A 19261-nucleotide genomic window follows, 5' to 3' on the forward strand; every position below is an offset into this window, starting at 1 on the left:
CCCTTTTTTGTTGTTGTAGTTGTAGTTATTATTATTTTTGTCATTGTTGTTGGATAGAACAGAGAGAAATGGAGAAAGGAGGGGAAGACAGAGAGGAGGAGAGAAAGACACCTGCAGACCTGCTTCACCAGTTGTGAAGCGACTCCCCTACAGGTGGGGAGCCGGGGCCTCCAACCGGGATCCTTAAGCGGGTCCTTGAGCTTGGAGCCACGTGCGCTTAACCTGCTGTGCTACCTACCACCTGACCCCTGACCCTGTTGTTTTCTATGGGAAGCACATATTCACAAGCCCCATCAGTAGACTCAAGGAGAGCTACTGAATTGCTTGCAGATAAAGTCAGTTATTGAGAATGAAAGTGAATGGTAGCTTTCCTAACAGCTCATTTAGGATCAGCAAATCGAAAGTCAGCAAATCTTTTGCTAGCTACTAGCAAAGACTTGACCAAATGTAAATGTTAATATTATTGATAGTAAAATTTGAGGCAAAAAATGTGGTTTCTGACCTGGAAAGTCAGAAGTATGTATAGAAATAGAATCCCTCTCCTGTTACCGTGGTAAAGATACTACTACTAAAGCCCAAGGAATAAAGTCATACCTCTTAGTATTTTGAAGTGACCACTCAATGGTAGAAGATACTCTGACTGCTTCTAGGGCTGGTAAACTAGCTGACTTGGATAATGCGCTGCTTTGCTATGTGCCAAACCCAGGTTCAAGCCTACCACTGCACTGGGGGAAACTTCAGCACTGTGTTCCCGTGCGCGCACACTCACACCTTTCTCTGTTTGAAAAACTCATTTTGGAGCTGTGATGACAAAAAAAGACTATACTTTTAAAGTTGCTGTTTTTCCTTTGACTTTATTGATCTAATTACAGTAGTAAGTAAACTGATGTCACTGTCCTTATAGTGTTTGTAATCTCTTTACTCTTGCAGTGTATATTGTAAATGTCATTTTCCTCAGTATCTCTTTTTTTAAAAAATTTTCATTATATTGTATTATACACTCATATCCTATAAAATGCTGGCATATACTTGTTTGGCTTTTATTACCCAACATAAAAAAAATCTGTGTCAAAGATTAAAAAATATGTATTAACTTTCTCTAACTAGAAATGTCACTTTTTAATTCCAGGCAGCAAGCTTAATGCAAAACCCTCAAGTTCAACAGCTGTAAGTATAAAATTTCTTACATTTATTAATTTTTTTATTTGCCAACCTCCTAATTTGAGCATATCAGTTTCAAAGTGGTCAAAGTGTCTTGTATAATATCCAGTTAATACTTAAAGCCAAATACAACTGACCTCATCTCCAAAGTGATGTGGGTATTAACTGACTTTTCCTTGTGAAGACTGTATGCCAGTCCCAGTGATGTATCTCTTGCATGTTGTAGAATGTCGGGAATGATGACAAATGCCATTGGAGGACCTGCTGCTGGAGTTGGGGGCCTTAGTGACCTGTCTAGCCTCATCCAAGCGTAAGTGTTATATTAAAATAAAAAGAGAAGATATATATATATCACATTTTGTAGTTTGTCTTTGAAGGTGAGAGAAGCAGGGTTTGTTGTTTTTGTTCTTACTTTTCCATTGCTGGTGTCAGTGGTCTCATTAGTTATTAAATTTGAAAGGAGTGCATAAGTTGGATTTTCATACTATAGGACAGGAATCCAGATTTAGATTGTCTGGCTACTCCTGTTCCTAGAGAACAAGTATCATGTGTGTTTGTTTGTTTGTTTGTTTTCATTTTAGGCAATTACTGGGAGGAAAGTAAGTAGTTAAAAACATGTCCACTTATTATTTTAATATACAAGAAAGACTAAAACACAGCTCAACTTTGGATTATGGTGGTGCTGGGGACTGAAACAGTGAACTTCTTGATTCTTGAGTCTTAGACAAGGAAGTATGGTGCTTAACCATTTTGAAATTCTAGTTCAGTAACTAGAGAATGTGAAGCAGAAGTTAAGTCTTCAAAAAAGAATAAGCAACAACAAAAAAAGGCTTCATGTAGTCTTTTGATTTACAGCTTAATTTTTCACTTCTTGATTTGTTGTTAGTATATTATGATTCACAGGCTCCTAAATTATAATATGAAAATGGTCATCATTATTTATAGAAGACCCTAAAGATTGGTATCATAATGAACTTCTGAAGACAGAAAATAGTAAAAATCATGTCTAAATATAATGTTTCCTATCATATAAAGCAGTTGATTGTCCAGTTTTCCCAATGAAGAAAAAAAATTTTATATTTGAATAGCCTCTCATGTAACTAAAAGCCAAGTATCTACTCTTAAAGTGTGCATTAATTTAGGTATTAACATACATGTTTTAAAGTGATACAATTCCTTTTAAAATGGTTCAGACAATTGAGGAACCATTTATTTTTTTATTTATTTCTTTATTTTTTACTATGGAACTCCTTGTATCTTTCCATCAGTTGAACACAAAACTCTTTCACTTCCATCAAGGTACTTCAATTCTGCTTATTGAATCTGTATATGATACTGTCACTGTACACAGAGCCAGAAGTACCAGTTGCTTTTAAGATCATGATCTTGTAATCCCACTTGCAATGTTGCTTTTTTAGAGCGCTCTTTAAGTGGCGTGATTATAGCGATGTCAAAACCTTACAGTTGAGGTTTATACATACTTAGGAAATTGTATTAAACTGCTTTCCCTTTTTACCTTTATTTCTTATTTTTGTTTTTTTTGGATAAAGACGGAGGTAGAGAAGCAAAGAGAGAGTGTAAGATATAATAGCACTAAAGCTTCCTTCAATGTCATGAAGGCCAGGCTCAATGCTGGGTTGGTTGCACGTGTGGCAAAGCAGCACACTAACCAAGTGAGCTATTTTGCTAGACCTTCATTTATTTTGTCTTTATTTTTTTTAATATGTATTTATTCCCTTTTGTTGTCCTTGTTGTTTTTGTTGTTATAGTTATTATTATTGTTGTTACTGATGTTGTCACTGTTGGATAGGACAGAGAGAAATAGAGAGAGGTGGGGAAGACAGAGGGGGAGAGAAGGATAGACACCTGCAGACCTGCTTCACCACTTATGAAGCGACTCCCCTGCAGGTGGGGAGTTGGGGGTTCGAACCAGGATCCTTATGCCAGTCCCAGTCCCTGCGCTTCGGGCCATGTGCACTTAACCTGCTATGCTACCACTCGACTTCCTGTCTTTTTATTTAAAAAAAACTATTTTTATCTATTGGGTAGAGTCAGAGGAACTGAGAAGGAATGGGGAGAGAGAGAGAGATGGAGACAGAAAGACACCTGCAGTAATACTTCAGTGAAGTTGCCCCCTGCAGGTGGGAACTGGGTCCTTTGAGTATCGTAAGGTGTGCTTAATCAAGTGCATCACCTCCTGGTCACCCTTTGTCCATCTTTTATTCCTTCTCTTATTTATTTATTTATTTATTTATTAGCTTTATTTATCTATTGGCTAGAGAGTGTCAGAAATTTAGAAGGAAGGGAGATACAAAGACACTTGCAGCACTGCTTCACCACTCACAAAGCTTTCACCCTGCCAGTGGGAACCAGGGGCTCGAACCTGGGTCCTCATGCATTGTAACGTGTGCTCAACCAGTTGAGCCACCACTTGACCCTTCCTTTACTTTTAATTTTCTTATCTCTTTTTTTAAAAATATTTATTTATTCCTTTTTGTTGCCTTTGTTGTTTTATTGTTGTAGTTATTGTCATCATTGTTGGATAGGACAGAGAAAAATGGAGAGAGGAGGGGAAGACAGAGAGGAGGAGAGAAAAATAAGACACTTGCAGACCTGCTTCACCGCTTGTGAAGCGACCCCCCTACACGGGGGGAACAGGGGGTTTGAACCAGGATCCTTAAGCTGGTCCTTGCACTTTGCTCCACCTGCGCTTAACCTACTGCACTACAGCCGAACTTTTTTTTTCTTTTTTAAATATTTATTTTATTTATTTATTCCCTTTTGTTGCCCTTATTTTATTATTGTAGTTATTTTTGTTGTTGTTGTTGGATAGGACAGAGAGAAATGGAGAGAGGAGGGGAAGACAGAGAGGAGGAGAGAAAGATAGACACCTGCAGACCTGCTTCACCGCCTGTGAAGCGACTCCCCTGCAGGTGGGGAGCTGGGGTTCGAACCGGGATCCTTATGCCGGTCCTTGTGCTTTGCGCCACCTGCGCTTAACCCGCTGCGCTACAGCCCGACTCCCCTCTCTCTTTTTAAGAAGTTAATGGTTTACTGTAAAGTTGTTGGCACAAGGGTACAGTTTCTCATCTCACCATGATAGGTGTCTGCAAAACACTCACCCCCAACTTCGCCATTATCCTGTATCAGGAAGTGTAATAGACTCTCACCCCTACCCTTCTCCCTGTCCTCCTTCCTCACAGTTCCATACACTAGACAAAAGGTTAATAACCAAAATATACAAATAGCTCACCAAAATCAGCAATAAAAAAAACAAAACCACAACTCTACCCAAGAGAGAGGAGAGGGTATGGACAGAATACTCATTAAAGAAGAGGTCCGGGGATCGGGGGTCGGGCGGTAGAGCAGCAGGTTAAGCGCAGGTGGCGCAAAGCACAAGGACCGTCGTAGGGAACAAGGACCGGCGTAGGGAACCCTGTTCAGCCCCCGGCTCCCCACCTGCAGGGGGGTCGCTTCACAGGCGGTGAAGCACTTCTGCAGATGTCTGTCTTTCTCTCCCCCTCTGTCTTCCCCTCCTCTCTCCATTTCTCTCTGTCGTATGCAACAACAAACAACATCAACAACAAAAATAATAACCACAACAAGGCTACAACAAGGGCAACAAAAGGAGGCAGGGAAGGCTCACAGGAGCAGTGGATTCATGGTGCAGCCACTGAGCCCCAGCAATAACCCTGGAGACAAAAAATAAGAGGACCAACAGACACATGAACAAATACTCAAAAAAAAAAAAAAGTCCCTGTTAGACAAATGCAAATAAAGATAATGAGATACCACTTCACTCCTGTGAGAATGCCGTACATCACGAGGGACAGTAACAACAAATGTTGGGGAGCTTGCAGTGGTAAATGAATGCTTCTGCACTGCCCCTTTCTGGAGAACTCTCAGAAGACTAGAAATGACCGTCTCCTTTTTAACAAATCTGTTTTGTTAGGTTACTTCTATAAGCATCCCCTGCCTGTCATATGAAACTATTAAAACGACTATGACTTGAGTATAAAAGCAAATATATTTAAATTTGCCTTTTAGCTTGGGTGTTTTTGTTTCTTGTGCAGAACACTGTCCTGTAATCATGCTACATGGAGATACTGGTAAACTTGCAGATAGTCCAGTTGTGTGACTCTAAAATGTGGTTGTATAGCGAAATTTCTTCCCTTTGGCTAGCATTTTTATCCTTCGAATTTTCATATGTATTGCATGACTAAAAAATTCTTCAGCTAGTGTTACTTGCCTCTTTACTACAGGGGACAGCAGTTTGCTCAGCAGATACAGCAGCAGAACCCTGAACTTATAGAGCAACTGAGAAACCACATAAGGAGCAGATCATTCAGCAGCAGTGCTGAAGAACATTCCTGATGAGAGTCTCGGGACCCAGCCCCAGAAGGCCAACGGTTCATGGCTCTGAAGTGTTTGCTGTAGATAGTGGCCAAAACAAAACAATTAAAAAGAAATGTTTAGGAAATAAGTTTATCATGGACTTTAACATACCATGACTCCTTTGTAAACAAATGATCAGTAGACTTGCCAAGTGCCACTATAGCATTTGACAAGGTTCCATTTTCAAACCTTCATTGTCATATTTGTATATTAGACTTATAGCAGAGTATATTTATTAAACATTAAGGATATCTGATGGTGAGTGCTCTAGCAAACTTTTCTGAAAGAGGGGACATTACCCAAGAGGAAATGCTTCTCATGCTGCTTAGAACATAGACTTGCCATTGATCAGGAAGTCTGAAATGTATTATCTAAGTTTAGGGTTTAGCTATGTATCAGTAATGAAAATGTACCACAGGAGGCGGTACTCTCTCTTAATATTACTGGTTCTTATGGGTGACAGTGAATCTTAAAGAGCTGGTGGGAAGCACTGTTTCATTCATGGGATGTTATATTGAAAAGAAAAACCGGATACTGTCACTATAAAGAAAATGAAGGTAGTATGCTCAGGTTTTATGTTTAGTTTACTAATGTTGTCTGTAGTTTGGTTATTGAAACAATAAGCATGACCAAGTATGCTAAGTACATAATTAATTACATTTAGAAGTCCTTAGTGGTACTGGTGACACCAGCTGTATAACTAGTCACTTTATCTTACATAATTTCTCCAGTGATGACCTAACTATAGAAACTTTCAAATATCACTATAGTTAAATAAGACCATGGTTTGGCCCTAATTAAGGATGTTCTAAGTGACATTTATTTATGTACCCATAAATTCTGATTATTTAGAGATCTATAATCACTTATGGATTACAAACAGCGTTTTCCACCAACGTCGCTTGTTTATATAATTCTCTGGTATGTTTGGCTTCAAACAGAATTTTTGTTTTATTTAAATCTGATGCCAATTTTAACAGGGAATTTAATATGTCATATTGAAATGCCATGTTAACTGAGACAAGTGACCTGGGTATTGATGGCATGATTAACCAGTGATGAACGACAAGACCATTCCAGCTGGAATTTGTTAGCTAAGATTGGTAAGTTGGACAGACATGCAAATATTTCACAAGTGTTATGAGGGAAAAACTCAAAAAGGAAGTTATAAAGTTAGTAATACTAATGATAATATATAAAAGTTCTCAAAAGATTAATTACTTGGTATATTGTTTAATATTTATTTATTCCTTTTTATTCCCTTTGTTGTTTTATTGTTGTAGTTATTATTGTTGTTGGATAGGACAGAGAGAAATGGAGAGAGGAGGGAAAGACAGAGAGAGGGAGAGAAAGACACCTGCAGACCTGCTTCACCACCTGTGAAGCAACTCTCCTGCAGGTGGGGAGCCAGGGGTTCGAACCGGGATTCTTTCTCCGGCCCTTGCACTTTTGTGAGGTATATTGTTTTAAAACTAACTTTTCTTTTCTTTCTCTGTGAGATTAGAAAAGTGGTTCTGGAGCTGGACAGTGGTGCCTGTGGAAGAATGTACCTGTTACAATGCTCAAGGACGAAGGTTCAAGTCCGGGGTTCCCACCTGCAGAGGAAAAGCCTCACCAGTGGTGAACCAGTGCTGCAGGTGTCTCTTCCTCTCTCTCTCCCCATTGTCTTTTAATTCGTCTCTATCTAATAAATACATAAGTGAACCTAAAAAATGGTCCCATAAAATTCACTGAGGAATCGTTTAAAGTGCAAATTCATAAAGGTTCAGACCTCTCATTTTCATTTAATGTCCTATAACCAGGCCTAGTAATCACCAGTTGGTCTTGAGGTAGATCAAAAGACTCTAGAGCAACATGGGTGTAAGAGTTTCTTAGCAAGTACCTAGCCACCTGTATTCAAATTACAACAGAATGGTATGTGAACCTGTAGGCTTGGTCAGATAAGCATGCAATGTAAATATTAGGCTTTCTGAATTAAATCTATATTCCATCTAAACCAACTTAATTGTTTTGTGTGAAGTTAAATTCATCCTCTAGTGTTTATAATATTGTCACATATGATGACTATAATGAAAAAGATAAAGTTGATCCCTAGTTAAAAAAATTTCCAATGTTGAGTTAGAAAGTTCCTAGATAGTTTCCTACATATCTGGACTGTATGAAAAACACTTTCAGATCAACACAGTTGATAAGCATCTAACTAGCTGACTGGAAAAACAAACAATAGTTCTGTAAGTAAAAGATGAGGTATCATAATGGACACTTTAGACATCAGAAGGACAGTTTTAAAATGCTAAGACCTACCTTCATGTATTTAGCGACTTATAAGAAATGGATAAATTCCTTGTATGATACAAACTGCCAAAGACCACTAAAGAACTCAGTAGTCTTCAAACAATAGATTTGAAAATTCAGAGAATGTCAGTGGTAAATTATACTAAATATTTAAAAGGAAGAAGTAGTATCAATTCTAGAAAATAAGAGGAAACAGTTCAACTCATCCAGCCCCTTACTCTATCACTAAAATTAAAGACATTACAAGAAAAAAGTATTTTAGAATGTCTTGATTTGCTAATGTTTGTAGTTAGCAAATGTATGTAGTAGCTATTCTCTGTACATGACAATATGTGTGTTTCTTTGTTAATATAATGCCATAAATTCACTTTAGGTGATATATGTCCACTTACCTGAATATTCATTCTCCTCAAGCTAGTTTTTGCTTAAGTACCTCCATCAACTTGGAACAAACAAGCTATTTCAATAATGTCTTGTGTAGTTGGGTTGTGCTAACTACTTTTAAATATATCATAAGGAATGTTGCCAAGGTATTCTAGATTGTCTCAAAGATACAGTTTCAGTCTAATGAGAAATAAAAGGCCATCAAAATTAATTTTTATACATATTCTACTTAGGAATGACCAACTTTCAGTAACCACGTTTCATTATAGTTTCATTATATAGCTGTAACTGTTACAATGCTATGTACAACTTAAAATGTCATTTTAATGCTAATGATACTTTAATGTACCAAACTATCAGTCTGATTTTTATAATATGGTCTGAACAGATTATTTTTAAGATGATATTATGTAACCTTTATGTAAAAGTACGAACAACAGCTACGTGTCTAGGCTATATTGCTTGCAAATGGAAGAATCTTTGTAATTATAATTATACTAGCAAAAGTTTGTTATTGTATGCTACCTTGAAATTTGAAACAGCATAACAAATGGTTCAATCATTAAAAGAAATGCTTGAAAAACAATTGATATAAACAGTGTAGTGCCTATAAAGTTTTATTTCATATTCAATCAACGTAAATAACTTTGGAAAAAGGCTAGTTTTACATGGCTTGCACTTTATTTTGAACAGACATTTCATTAACTGTTATTCTAATTTAAGAGACAAATATCTTTCTGATTATAGTTTCCATTCTTGACCAAACAATCCACCATGGGAATAAATAATTATGCATTCAAGAGAATCCAATTTTGTATGTGATTTAATGCACTCTTAATTAAGAAATACACACATATATATATATATATATATATATATATACACACACACACATATATATATGTACTCTTGAGTTTGAAATTACCAAGATGAGATTGTTTTCATTTAACAGCATAGCCTTTTGTTTTCCTAGCAACATACTGAAATCTTTTAATACATTCATATTGTATAATTTTTACGATGTTTAACATTCTCACTGTTTTGTTCATGGCATAAGTAAATAAGTATGATTATACACAGAGACAGAAAAATTTACAATGTTCATACATGATTTGTTTAAAATCAAATACTAGAAGCTGAAAATCCTTCACATGTGCCTTCTGAAAATAAGTGGATTGTTTTTTGAGGGGGAGTTAGAATGCAAATTTATCAAGCTTGTTAGTTAACAAGTAATCAACAGTCTAAGAAATAAAACTAATTCTGAACTTCTATTCCATAAGTAAAAGCTAGATACGTGTATACACAAACACACAACAGTATAATACTTTTGAAAACAACTAGAAAAGCCACATACTATGTTAACAGAGTTGTAAGGACAAGGATCTCCCCTCCCTCCCTTCTTTTCCCTCTTTACTGAGTAGCTAGGAAAAAACTGAGTTTAAATAAAATATTTTGAGAATTCTAAAGTTCTGAGAAACAACTGTATCTTTCAGACTGAGGTCAGGAAACTATAGCTAGAAGGCCAAGTCAGATCAGCTGTTTCTGTAAATACTGCTAAGCTCTTTTTTTGCTATTTACTATTCTTACACTACAACTGCAGAACTGAATGTGTTCAACAAAAACCACATGGCCTACAAACTAAAACTCGTTTACACAGCTTGCTGACCTCTGTACCAGGTATTTACTTGGGCCATAACAAAATGATGTACGTAGATAATGTACAAATGCTCACTTCGAATTTAGTTCATGAGATAAATATCGGTAGATTGTTCTTTTCAAAAGAAATACTCAACGTCTTAACTGTTTGATAGGAAAAAAAAAAGTTTAAATACAGAAAGTTCTTGAAAAGCAAAACACTGGAATTTTCTTCAGTTTTCCACTTTAATGGCCGAAGATACCACACAGACTTGTGCAATGTCGTCATATTCATATGTCCTCTTTAAGAATGTGTCTGTTAGTCTTAAGCCGGAGACACTCTATTAAGACAAAGATAGAGGCCTTAACTTCTCACTTATTGATAATCAGGATTACAGAAAATATGGCTATAGTAGAAAAAATGACTATGGGTGAACATCCCCCCCACCCCCAAATACTGAAATGATTAAAAAGAGAGCATACTTGCAGTCCCTGTACGGAAGAAAGTAGAGTAAGGGCGAGGCAGAGAGAGGAACTTGGATGTAGCTTTCCAAGCTGTCTTCCTGAAATGCCACACCAATGGATAGAATTGGTATTGCACATTTCCAAAACCAGATCCATCGTCCTTTCACTGCTGGAGGAATCAGAACGACAGGAATAAATCTTGTTCCCTTCACAAAAAAGGTAGTACTAGGACATTTCTTCCACACTTGTTTATGGGGTATTCATGAGATAAAATTCATAAATATAAATGAAAAATTATTATGAGGCTGGGGGTATAACTCAGTAGTAAAGCTTGCACTTCACATATATAAGGCCCTGGATCCCACCCCTGGTACATGCAAACAAACTTAACAAAACAACAACAACAATAAAAGAAGAGCCAATTACATAATTTTTTATTCAACATAAGATAGAATCAGGTAGCTGGGAGAAGTAACTCCATGGATAGAACACCTGCCTTCCTTGTTTGAGGCTCTAGGTTCAACCCTCATCATTGTATTTTTAAAAACGAAAAGACGGGGCCAGGCGGAAGCACACTGGGTTAAGTGCACACAGTGTGAAGCACAAGAATCCCTGTTTGAACCCCCAGCTCTCCACCTGAAGGGGAGTTGCTTCACAAACGGTGAAGCAGGTCTACAGGTGTCTTCCTCTCCCCACTCTGTATCTTCCCTTTCCCTCTCAATTTCTCTCTGTTCTATTCAACAGCAGCAGCAGCAGCAGCACCAATAACAACAGTGGGGAAAATATGGCCATCAGGAGCAGTGGATTCGTGGTACAGGCACCCAGTCCCAGTGATAACCCTGGTGGCAAAAAATAAATATATATATGAAAAGACAAAATCAAAATGGCACATGATAAACAGGGAAGTAGTGTTCCAGTCTTACTATATCATCTAGTCTAAAAAATAATGATAAAACATTACAAGACTAATTTGCCTGTTTTGACATATGTGTCTGGCTCTATTACTAAACACTGGAACCCTGGTGCTAAACTGTAAACAGTTTTTGCCATTTCTCTGGGAGAATTCCAGACATCTGTGCCTCATCTTGTTGCTATAGAAAATTACTATATTTATTAGGTACTCCACAGAAAAGGAGATGATAAACTGAGTCTGGTCCAGTGCTTTTACTATTTATGTTCCTTTACCTTATTCCAAAACTTGTAGATAATGTGAAAAGCAAACCAACAGTATTTATAAGTAAACGCTAAAATGTTTTTTCAGCTTAAAAAAACAGCAGGTGAAAAAACTCTTAATGAAGGGCTGGGAGACTGTTCACCCAGTAGAATGCACACTTGCATGAGCCCCTCGCCGCTACTACATGGGAATACCATGTAGAGGGGGAAGCTTCACTACTGGTGGAGCAGTGCTGTGGCATCTGTCTTGCTCTCTATCTTGTTCTGTGTATCTCATTTTTTATTTGGAGAGAGAGAGAGAAAATATCCACTGAGAGCAGTGGAATTGTGCAGATGTGAAGCCCTGGTGATAAAAATTTTAATGAAATTCAGTATGTACATCTTTTATATGACCAAAAAAAAACTCAATGAAAAATGGTCTCTTGGGAAGGGGTATATAGCATAATGGTTATGCAAAAGAGACTCTCATACCTGAGGCTCCTAAGTCCCAGGTTCAAACTCCTGTACCATCATAAGCCAGAGCTGAGCAATGCTCTGGTAAAAAAAAAGAAAAAGAAAAATGGTCTCCTACTCTATTACTATTGATGACCATGTCTGATCTTCCAGATTCATCTTCTAATTTTCAGATTACTTAACTTTTAAATATCTTTAAAAAAAAAAAACAAAACATAGTAAGTCTTGGTTTTAGGACATTGCAAAAAAACAAAACTTGAACATAATGGGAGTCAGATGGAATAGTAAGCTCAAATTACAATAGCAGGAAATGAAAACACTTATTTTGATATAATTGTATCTCTGTATATGTGTGGGGGAGGGATGACATAATTTCATTTTCATAGATGAGGAAATAGAAGATCTAAGAAACATGTTTTCAGGAAACATCTTTCACTCAACAAAAGCTAAAGTAAATAACAAAAGGAATTAAATATTTTCCTTTCCACTCTTCTCCTGTCTCCCTTCTCTTTCCCTCTCCTCCTTTTCCTTGTTTCTTTGAGAAGAATTCAATTTAGAGTCTCATATAATGAATCATGTGCCCAACCACTGAGTTACATCCCAGTTGAATTTCTTCATTTTTTAATATATATATTTTTTAATTTTATTTATTCCCTTTTGTTGCCCTTGTTGTATTTTTATTGTTGTAATTATTATTGTTGTTGTCGTTGTTGGATAGGACAGAGAGAAATGGAGAGAGGAGGGGAAGACAGAGAGGAGGAGAGAAAGATAGACACCTGCAGACCTGCTTCACCGCCTGTGAAGCGACTCCCCTGCAGGTGGGGAGCCGGGGTTCAAACCGGGATCCTTATGCCGGTCCTTGTGCTTTGCGCCACCTGCACTTAACCCGCTGCGCTACAGCCCGACTCCCGAATTTCTTCATTTTATGTATAGCACTTGGCTTTGTCATTTGATTTATAACTGATTTGCTACACCTAAAAAAATTCAAGCATGCGGCTCACCAAATACAGTGCAGGAGTTTTAGACCCAAGGTCCTGAGCTTGATCCCTGGCTGTGTATATCGTTTCTCTCGTTCCTTTCACAAAATAAGTGAAAATACTGTTTATTTCTGTGGAGTCAGGGTCTCATGCTTGTATAATTTCACTACTCCTGGGTCCACTTTTTCATTCGGATAGAAACAGAGACACTACACCATGGGAACCTCCCATGTGCCATGCTATTCTCATGTGATGCCAAGTTTTGAATCTGGGTCATGAGTATGGCAAGGCACATGCCCCGCCCAGTGAGATATCTCTGGTCCTAAAAATAAGTCTTAAAAAACATCCCCAGGGGATCAGGCAGTAGCACAGCGGGTTAAGCACACGTGGCGCAGAGCACAAGGACCGGCGTTAGGATCCCGGTTCAAGCCCGGGCTCCCCACCTGCAGGGGAGTCACTTCACAGGCGGTCAAGCAGGTCTGCAGGTGTCTATCTTTCTCTCCCCTTCTCTGTCTTCCCCTCTTCTCTCCATTTCTCTCTGCCCTGTCTAACAATGATAACAACAACAACTACAACAACAATGAAGAACAAGGGCAACAAAAGGGGAAAATAAATATTAAAAAAAAAAAAAACGCATCCACCCAAAAAAAAAATCCCCTAGTATTTCTTATGTGCAAAGGGCTATCTCTCTTAGTGTATTGTTGCCTTAGCACATAAGGGGTGGCAGACACTGCATTTGCAATACTAGGTAAAACACAGTCCCACCCTTGAAAAATGTACAGCCTAGTGAGGAAGTGCATCATTAGAATGCTATATGATTATCAACACAATCTACATTTAAACTTGCTATGACAGAGAAGAGAATGACCAACATTGCATGGGATGTCTAAGCAGCTGTATAAAGGAAGTCTTTTTGAAGGATAACTATTTCCAGTATTCCTAATACCATGTTTGGATACAAAATCTAAAAGAATTATACATTCACACTATGAGACTGAGATTCATGACTGCAATATTATCAAAATGTCCCAAACCATAATGTATACCAAGTAGTACATGTAAAAACAAAAGTGTTAGGACTGGGACTTAATCCTACTTTTTTTTTTTTTCCTGACTTCCAAATCCTCTGGTCTTTGCTTCCCAATAGCTAAACTATAATCTATAATTATCAAAGATATCTTTCCAATTTAATTACCCCATCTACTAAGTTCACGATTTTTTTTTACTTTCCTAACACTAAAAATATTGTTTAGTCATAACTCAGAAATCTTTAATGAGCTAGCTGATAAGAAACTACTAAACTTCATGCTCTAGTAACCTGAAATGTGAAGCAAATGTAAACAGTGAAAATAAGGAGTTTGAAGTTAAATTCACCCAATTTCAAATGGTGGCCCTCTCTTCTAGCTCTCTGAACCCAAGTAAGTCAATCTTGGAGCTGGCTTTCTTTTGCACAGAATGTGGGTGATTAATACCTACTACAGAAAGCATGATGTATGCATGAAACACAGAACATGCCTAGGACATCAAGCATATGTAATATGCAGCTGTCGGACAAAGAACTTTATAGTAGTGTTAATATCAGAGAAGGCTCTGTATTAATGGGAAACTTAAAAGGAGACAGCATATTTTAAAGACTTTAAAATTTTCTTTTAGAAAATGAAGCAGAGGGTGGGAGTAGATAGCATATTGATTATGCAAAGAGACTGTCATGCCTGAGGCGCCCAAGTGCCAGGTTCAATTCCCCTGCACCACCACCATAAGACCTGAACAGTGCTCTGGTTTAAAAAAAAAAAAAAAAAAAAGTGAAGCAGAAAGGACATTCATTCACATTCACCCACAGCATTGGCATTACCTGCAGTTTGTTATTTTACAGGTAATATGAAAAGGTTCTTCTAGGCTTACAGTATCTGGGATTGCCTCTAAAGATAACCTGACATCTCCATAACCTGGAGCCTATGAGAAAAAACAGCAAAGTTAACATACCTTTATTACAAAACCATTATTTGAATGAAGCCTTCATATTAGCACAATTCAACAGTTGTTGGGACTTTGAGCAGATATTCTGGGAAAAAGTTTCTTACTTTTTCTACTCTCTTTGATTCTAACTTTTTTTTGCCTACTCTCTTCAGAACAGCACCGCAGATGCTGTTTCTACTATAACTTTCTATGTCCTATAGACTTAAGCTGAATTTCCTAAGCATTCAATAAAGAAATTTCTTAAAGGAATGTCTTCCACAGACAATATTACTTTAGGTAAAGTAAGATTCCCTAAATAGAGAGGGGAAGATCACTTTTAAATGATCCAGGAAGAAAATCATGTTTGTTCACAAGGCACATAAGCAAAGATGGGTCACAAAAACATTAAGGTTTTGACCAACAAGTCAAGGAAGGATAACAACTAATTGCTATCTTTTAAAATAGGTACTACTGGGGCAAGAGAGATAGCATAATAGTTATGCAAAAAGGCTTTCAAACCTGAGGCTCTGAGGTTCAACCCCCTGTACCAGCAGAAGCCAGAGCTGAGCCATGCTCTAGCAATAAATTAGTAAATATATAAATAAAAAAATAGGACCTATTTACAATATACCCAACAAATGTTTACAAAAATTTTACTTGGACTCTGAGTTTCAGATGATTCCTATTATAAACATCTTTAAAAAGGTATGAGCTGGAGGTCAGGTGATATCGCAGCGGGTTAAGCACACATGGTGCAAAGCGCAAGGACCAGCATGAAGATCCCAGTTCGAGCCCCCGGCTGCTCACCTGCAGGGGGATCACTTCACAAGCGGTGAAACAGGTCTGCAGGTGTCTTCCTCTTCTCTCTCAATTTCTCTCTGTCCTACCCAACAACTACAGCAATAACAACAATGGTAACAATAGCAATGATGAATAACAAGGGCAACAAAAGGGAAGAAACAGCCTCTAGGAGCAGTGGATTTGTAGTATAGGCACCGAGCCCCAGCGATAACCCTGGAAGCAAAAAAAAAAAGTATGAGCTGAGCTGGGTTGGTGGCACACCTACTTGAGTGCACATGTCACAATGCACAAGGACCAGGTTCAAGAGAGAAAGCTTTGCGAATGGTGAAGCAGGGCTGCAGGTGTCTCTCTTCCTCTCTATCACCCTCTTGCCTCTTGATTTTTGGCTGTCTTTATCTAGTAAGATATTAGGGATAAATTAACATTTAAACATATCTCATTCATCTCATTACTGATTTTCTAGAGATCGGTAAAATTATTAGTCTTATGTCTATTATAATCTAGACTGTTAATACAATTTATAATGCTCTTGATATTCAGTGATAAAATCTTGGAAAGCTTGCTATTCTAATTATCAATCCCTTCCACACAAAACCCTCACTGAAGTATTTTTCTGGACTCACCATTCTTTGAAGTTGGCTGGTTTGTAATCTTCCCCTTTCACCTAGGTTTGTCTTCCATACTATGTCTAATTTCCCAATTACTGTCACTCCTTTAATGATGCCTGCTTTTTCTGCAAACTCCTTCTTGGGCTTTAGGCAGTACAAGTACTGGCGTGTATCCATTGGCTGCAGATATGTTCTTGATCCAAATGTAGTTACACTGAAAGGAGTGGAGGAGAAAGAGAATGGAGAAAACCCTCTAGCATCTTTTTAAAGAAAGACCAAGGTTGTAATTGTTCTGTTTGAACTAAATAAGCTACCATGCAAAGATCTACAATAGAACACCTCCGTGGTTTTGAAACAAATGGAGTTGTACAGATAGCTTTCTTCTTCCCTCCTTCCTTCCACCTTCTCCTTCTTTCACTGAAATGACCATTTTTGAGGTTCTTTATAACAGAACACAGAAAATTACCTAATGTACTAGATATATATGTATCAATCAACTAAAAAAGAAATAAGAGTGACATCTCTCCCTCTCTCTATCTCTTTGTGTGACTGAGAAAATTGGCAAAGAGGGGCTGGGGAGAGAGCATAATGGTTCTGCAAAAGCCTTTCAAGGCTGAGGTGAGGCTGTGAGTTCCCAGGTTTAATCCCCAGCCCCACCATAAGCCATAAACTGAGCAATGTTATGGTCTCTCTCCTGTCTCTTTCTCTTTCTTTCTTTCTCTCTCTCTCTCCCTCTGTATCTACTCTTTCTCATTAAATAATAAAAAAGACCCCCATCCAAAAATGGGGAGAGGATGAACAGAATATTCACCATAGAAGAGATCTGAAAGGCCAACAAACATGAAAAAATACCCCAAGTTATTGCTTGTCAGAGAAATGCAAACAAAAGACAACAATGAGATACCACTTCACTCCTATGAGAATGTCATACATCAGAAAAGACAGCAGCAACAAAAGCTGGAGAGGTTGTAGGGACACAGGAACCCTCCAGTACTGCTGGTGGAAATGTAAACTGGTCCAACCCCTGTGGAGAGCAGTCTGGAGACCTCTCAGAAGGTTAGAAATGGACTTATCCTATGACCCTGCAATTCCACTCCTAGGTATATATCCTAAGGAACTCAACACACCCATCCAAAAAGATTTGTGTATACCTATGTTCATAGCAGCACAATTTGTAATAGTCAAAGCTGGGAAGCAACGCAGGTGTCCAACAACAGATGAGTGGCTGAGCAAGTTGTAGTATATATACACAATGGAATACTACTCAGCTATAAAAAATGGTGATTTCATTGTTTTCAGCCTATCTTGGATGGAGCTTGAAGGAATCATGTTAAGTGAGATAAGTCATGAATATGGGATGAATATGAATATGGGATGATTTCACTCATAGGAAGAAGTTGAAAAGCAAGATCAGAAGAGAAAACATTAAGCAGAATTGGTGTATTGCACTAAAGTAAAAAACTCTGGGGTGGGTAGGAGGGAGGGTTCAGGTCCTGAACATGATGGCAGCGGACCTAGAGGGGGCTGTATTGTTATGTGGAAAACTGGAAAATGTTATGCATGTACAAACTACTGTATTTACTGTCGAATGTAAAACATTAATCTCCCAATAAAGAAATTTAAAAAAATAATATCTCTCTCTCTCTCTCTCTATATATATATATATATATCACAACATTAAGAGTTAATTTTTAATTTGATAATTTTGTATAGCCCACAAATGATATTATTATAAATATCCAAATCACCCTTGGCAGCAGAAAGGCTCCCCACCCATGAACTGATGTTATAAAAGTTAGCACCCCTCTCCCACACAGCTCCCCAGCTGTCCCTGGGTGACCGTCTATGCAACACAAGCTTAAAGCGCTGGAGCAGCAGCTAACTGGGATGAACTGCATGGTGACAGGTTGAAGGAGACTGCTGGTGATCGTCGTCATGCAGTACCAGTATATATATAGCTAGGGCCCGGGGTGGGGGTGCACTTGTGAACTGAACCTAGGTCCAAGCCCCCAATTTCTACCTTAAGAGGGAAAGCTTCTCAAGTGGAATAGCAGTGCTTGCAGGTCATGCTCTATTTCTCTCTCTCTCTCTCTGACTACTCCTTCCCTCTCAATTTCTCAGTCCAATCAAATAAAAACAGTATACATATGTATGTCTGATATAAAGCTGTCTGGCTCAAACTTGTATGATGCTGTAAGCTAGCATTACTTCAGTTACAAACAAGAAATGAGAACTTTAATATCTTGTCCCTTCTCTCTAAAATTATCAAAGAAAACAGTTTTGTATAAGAGATATGCCAATCTAATCATTTTCAAAATGAAACAAAAATAGGAAAAGAGTAAGATATTACTGTTAGCCTCAGTAAGGTTAGGGGAGCTGTGAATTTTTTTTCTCCCCCCACCCCTTAAAGGTATTTTTATTTATTATTGGATAGAGGCTGAGAGATACTGAGAGGGGAAGGGAAACAGAAAGGGAGAGAGACAGAGAGATAGATGATAACTGCAGCCCTGCTTCACCACTAGGAAGCTTTCCCTCTGCAGGTGGGGACCAGGAGTCCTTGTGCACTATCTTTTCTGTACTTAACCAGATGTGCCACCTCCTGGCCCCTTGAATTTTTCTGTATCTGTCATAAAAAGACAAAGGTCAATGTCTCATTATTAGGAAAATCTGGTACTTTCTTCAGACATTACCATCTTATTCATATTAACGTTAACCTGACATATATTTGGTTTTTTTTCTCAGTTACTTATTTTCAAAACCCATAGAATATAGAACACAAAGAGTCAGTCCTAATGTACACTCTGAACTTTATCAATATTGGTTCGTCAGTTATAAAAACATACCACAATAAAACAAGATGAAAATAACGGAATTCTGTGAGTGAGGAGTTTCTAGGAATTATGTGCTTTCTGTTCAACTTTGCTCTGAACAGAAAACTGCTTTTAAAAAGTTTGTTAG

The 19261-nt window shown here is 37.9% G+C and overlaps 2 protein-coding genes across 5 annotated transcripts in view; one reads left to right on the forward strand and one right to left on the reverse strand.

Annotated features, from left to right (window-relative positions):
- The window catches only part of SGTB (small glutamine rich tetratricopeptide repeat co-chaperone beta), a 43396-nt gene extending 36525 nt beyond the window's left edge, over positions 1-6871 (forward strand). For 2 of the 3 annotated variants that reach the window (XM_016188343.2, XM_007523489.3), the window contains exons 9-11: positions 1130-1167; positions 1388-1471; positions 5424-6870. In XM_016188343.2, the coding sequence (XP_016043829.1) occupies positions 1130-1167; positions 1388-1471; positions 5424-5535 (234 nt within the window). In that variant the 3' untranslated portion in view covers positions 5536-6870. Of the gene's footprint in view, positions 1-1129; positions 1168-1387; positions 1472-5423 lie in introns of all 3 variants that reach the window. The other variant, XM_060191276.1, reaches the window with a different exon arrangement.
- A 1956-nt stretch (positions 6872-8827) lies between these two features.
- The window catches only part of TRAPPC13 (trafficking protein particle complex subunit 13), a 48276-nt gene continuing 37842 nt past the window's right edge, over positions 8828-19261 (reverse strand). Inside the window, exons 10-13 of one of the 2 annotated variants that reach the window (XM_007523488.3) lie at positions 16319-16517; positions 14791-14891; positions 10354-10501; positions 8828-10211 (exon numbers count right to left, since the gene is read on the reverse strand). In XM_007523488.3, the coding sequence (XP_007523550.3) occupies positions 10104-10211; positions 10354-10501; positions 14791-14891; positions 16319-16517 (556 nt within the window). In that variant the 3' untranslated portion in view covers positions 8828-10103. Of the gene's footprint in view, positions 10212-10353; positions 10505-14790; positions 14892-16318; positions 16518-19261 lie in introns of both variants that reach the window. The other variant, XM_007523487.3, reaches the window with a different exon arrangement.

This window comes from Erinaceus europaeus, chromosome 5 (genome assembly GCF_950295315.1).
Source record: "Erinaceus europaeus chromosome 5, mEriEur2.1, whole genome shotgun sequence".
Classification (NCBI taxonomy): Eukaryota; Metazoa; Chordata; class Mammalia; order Eulipotyphla; family Erinaceidae; genus Erinaceus; species Erinaceus europaeus.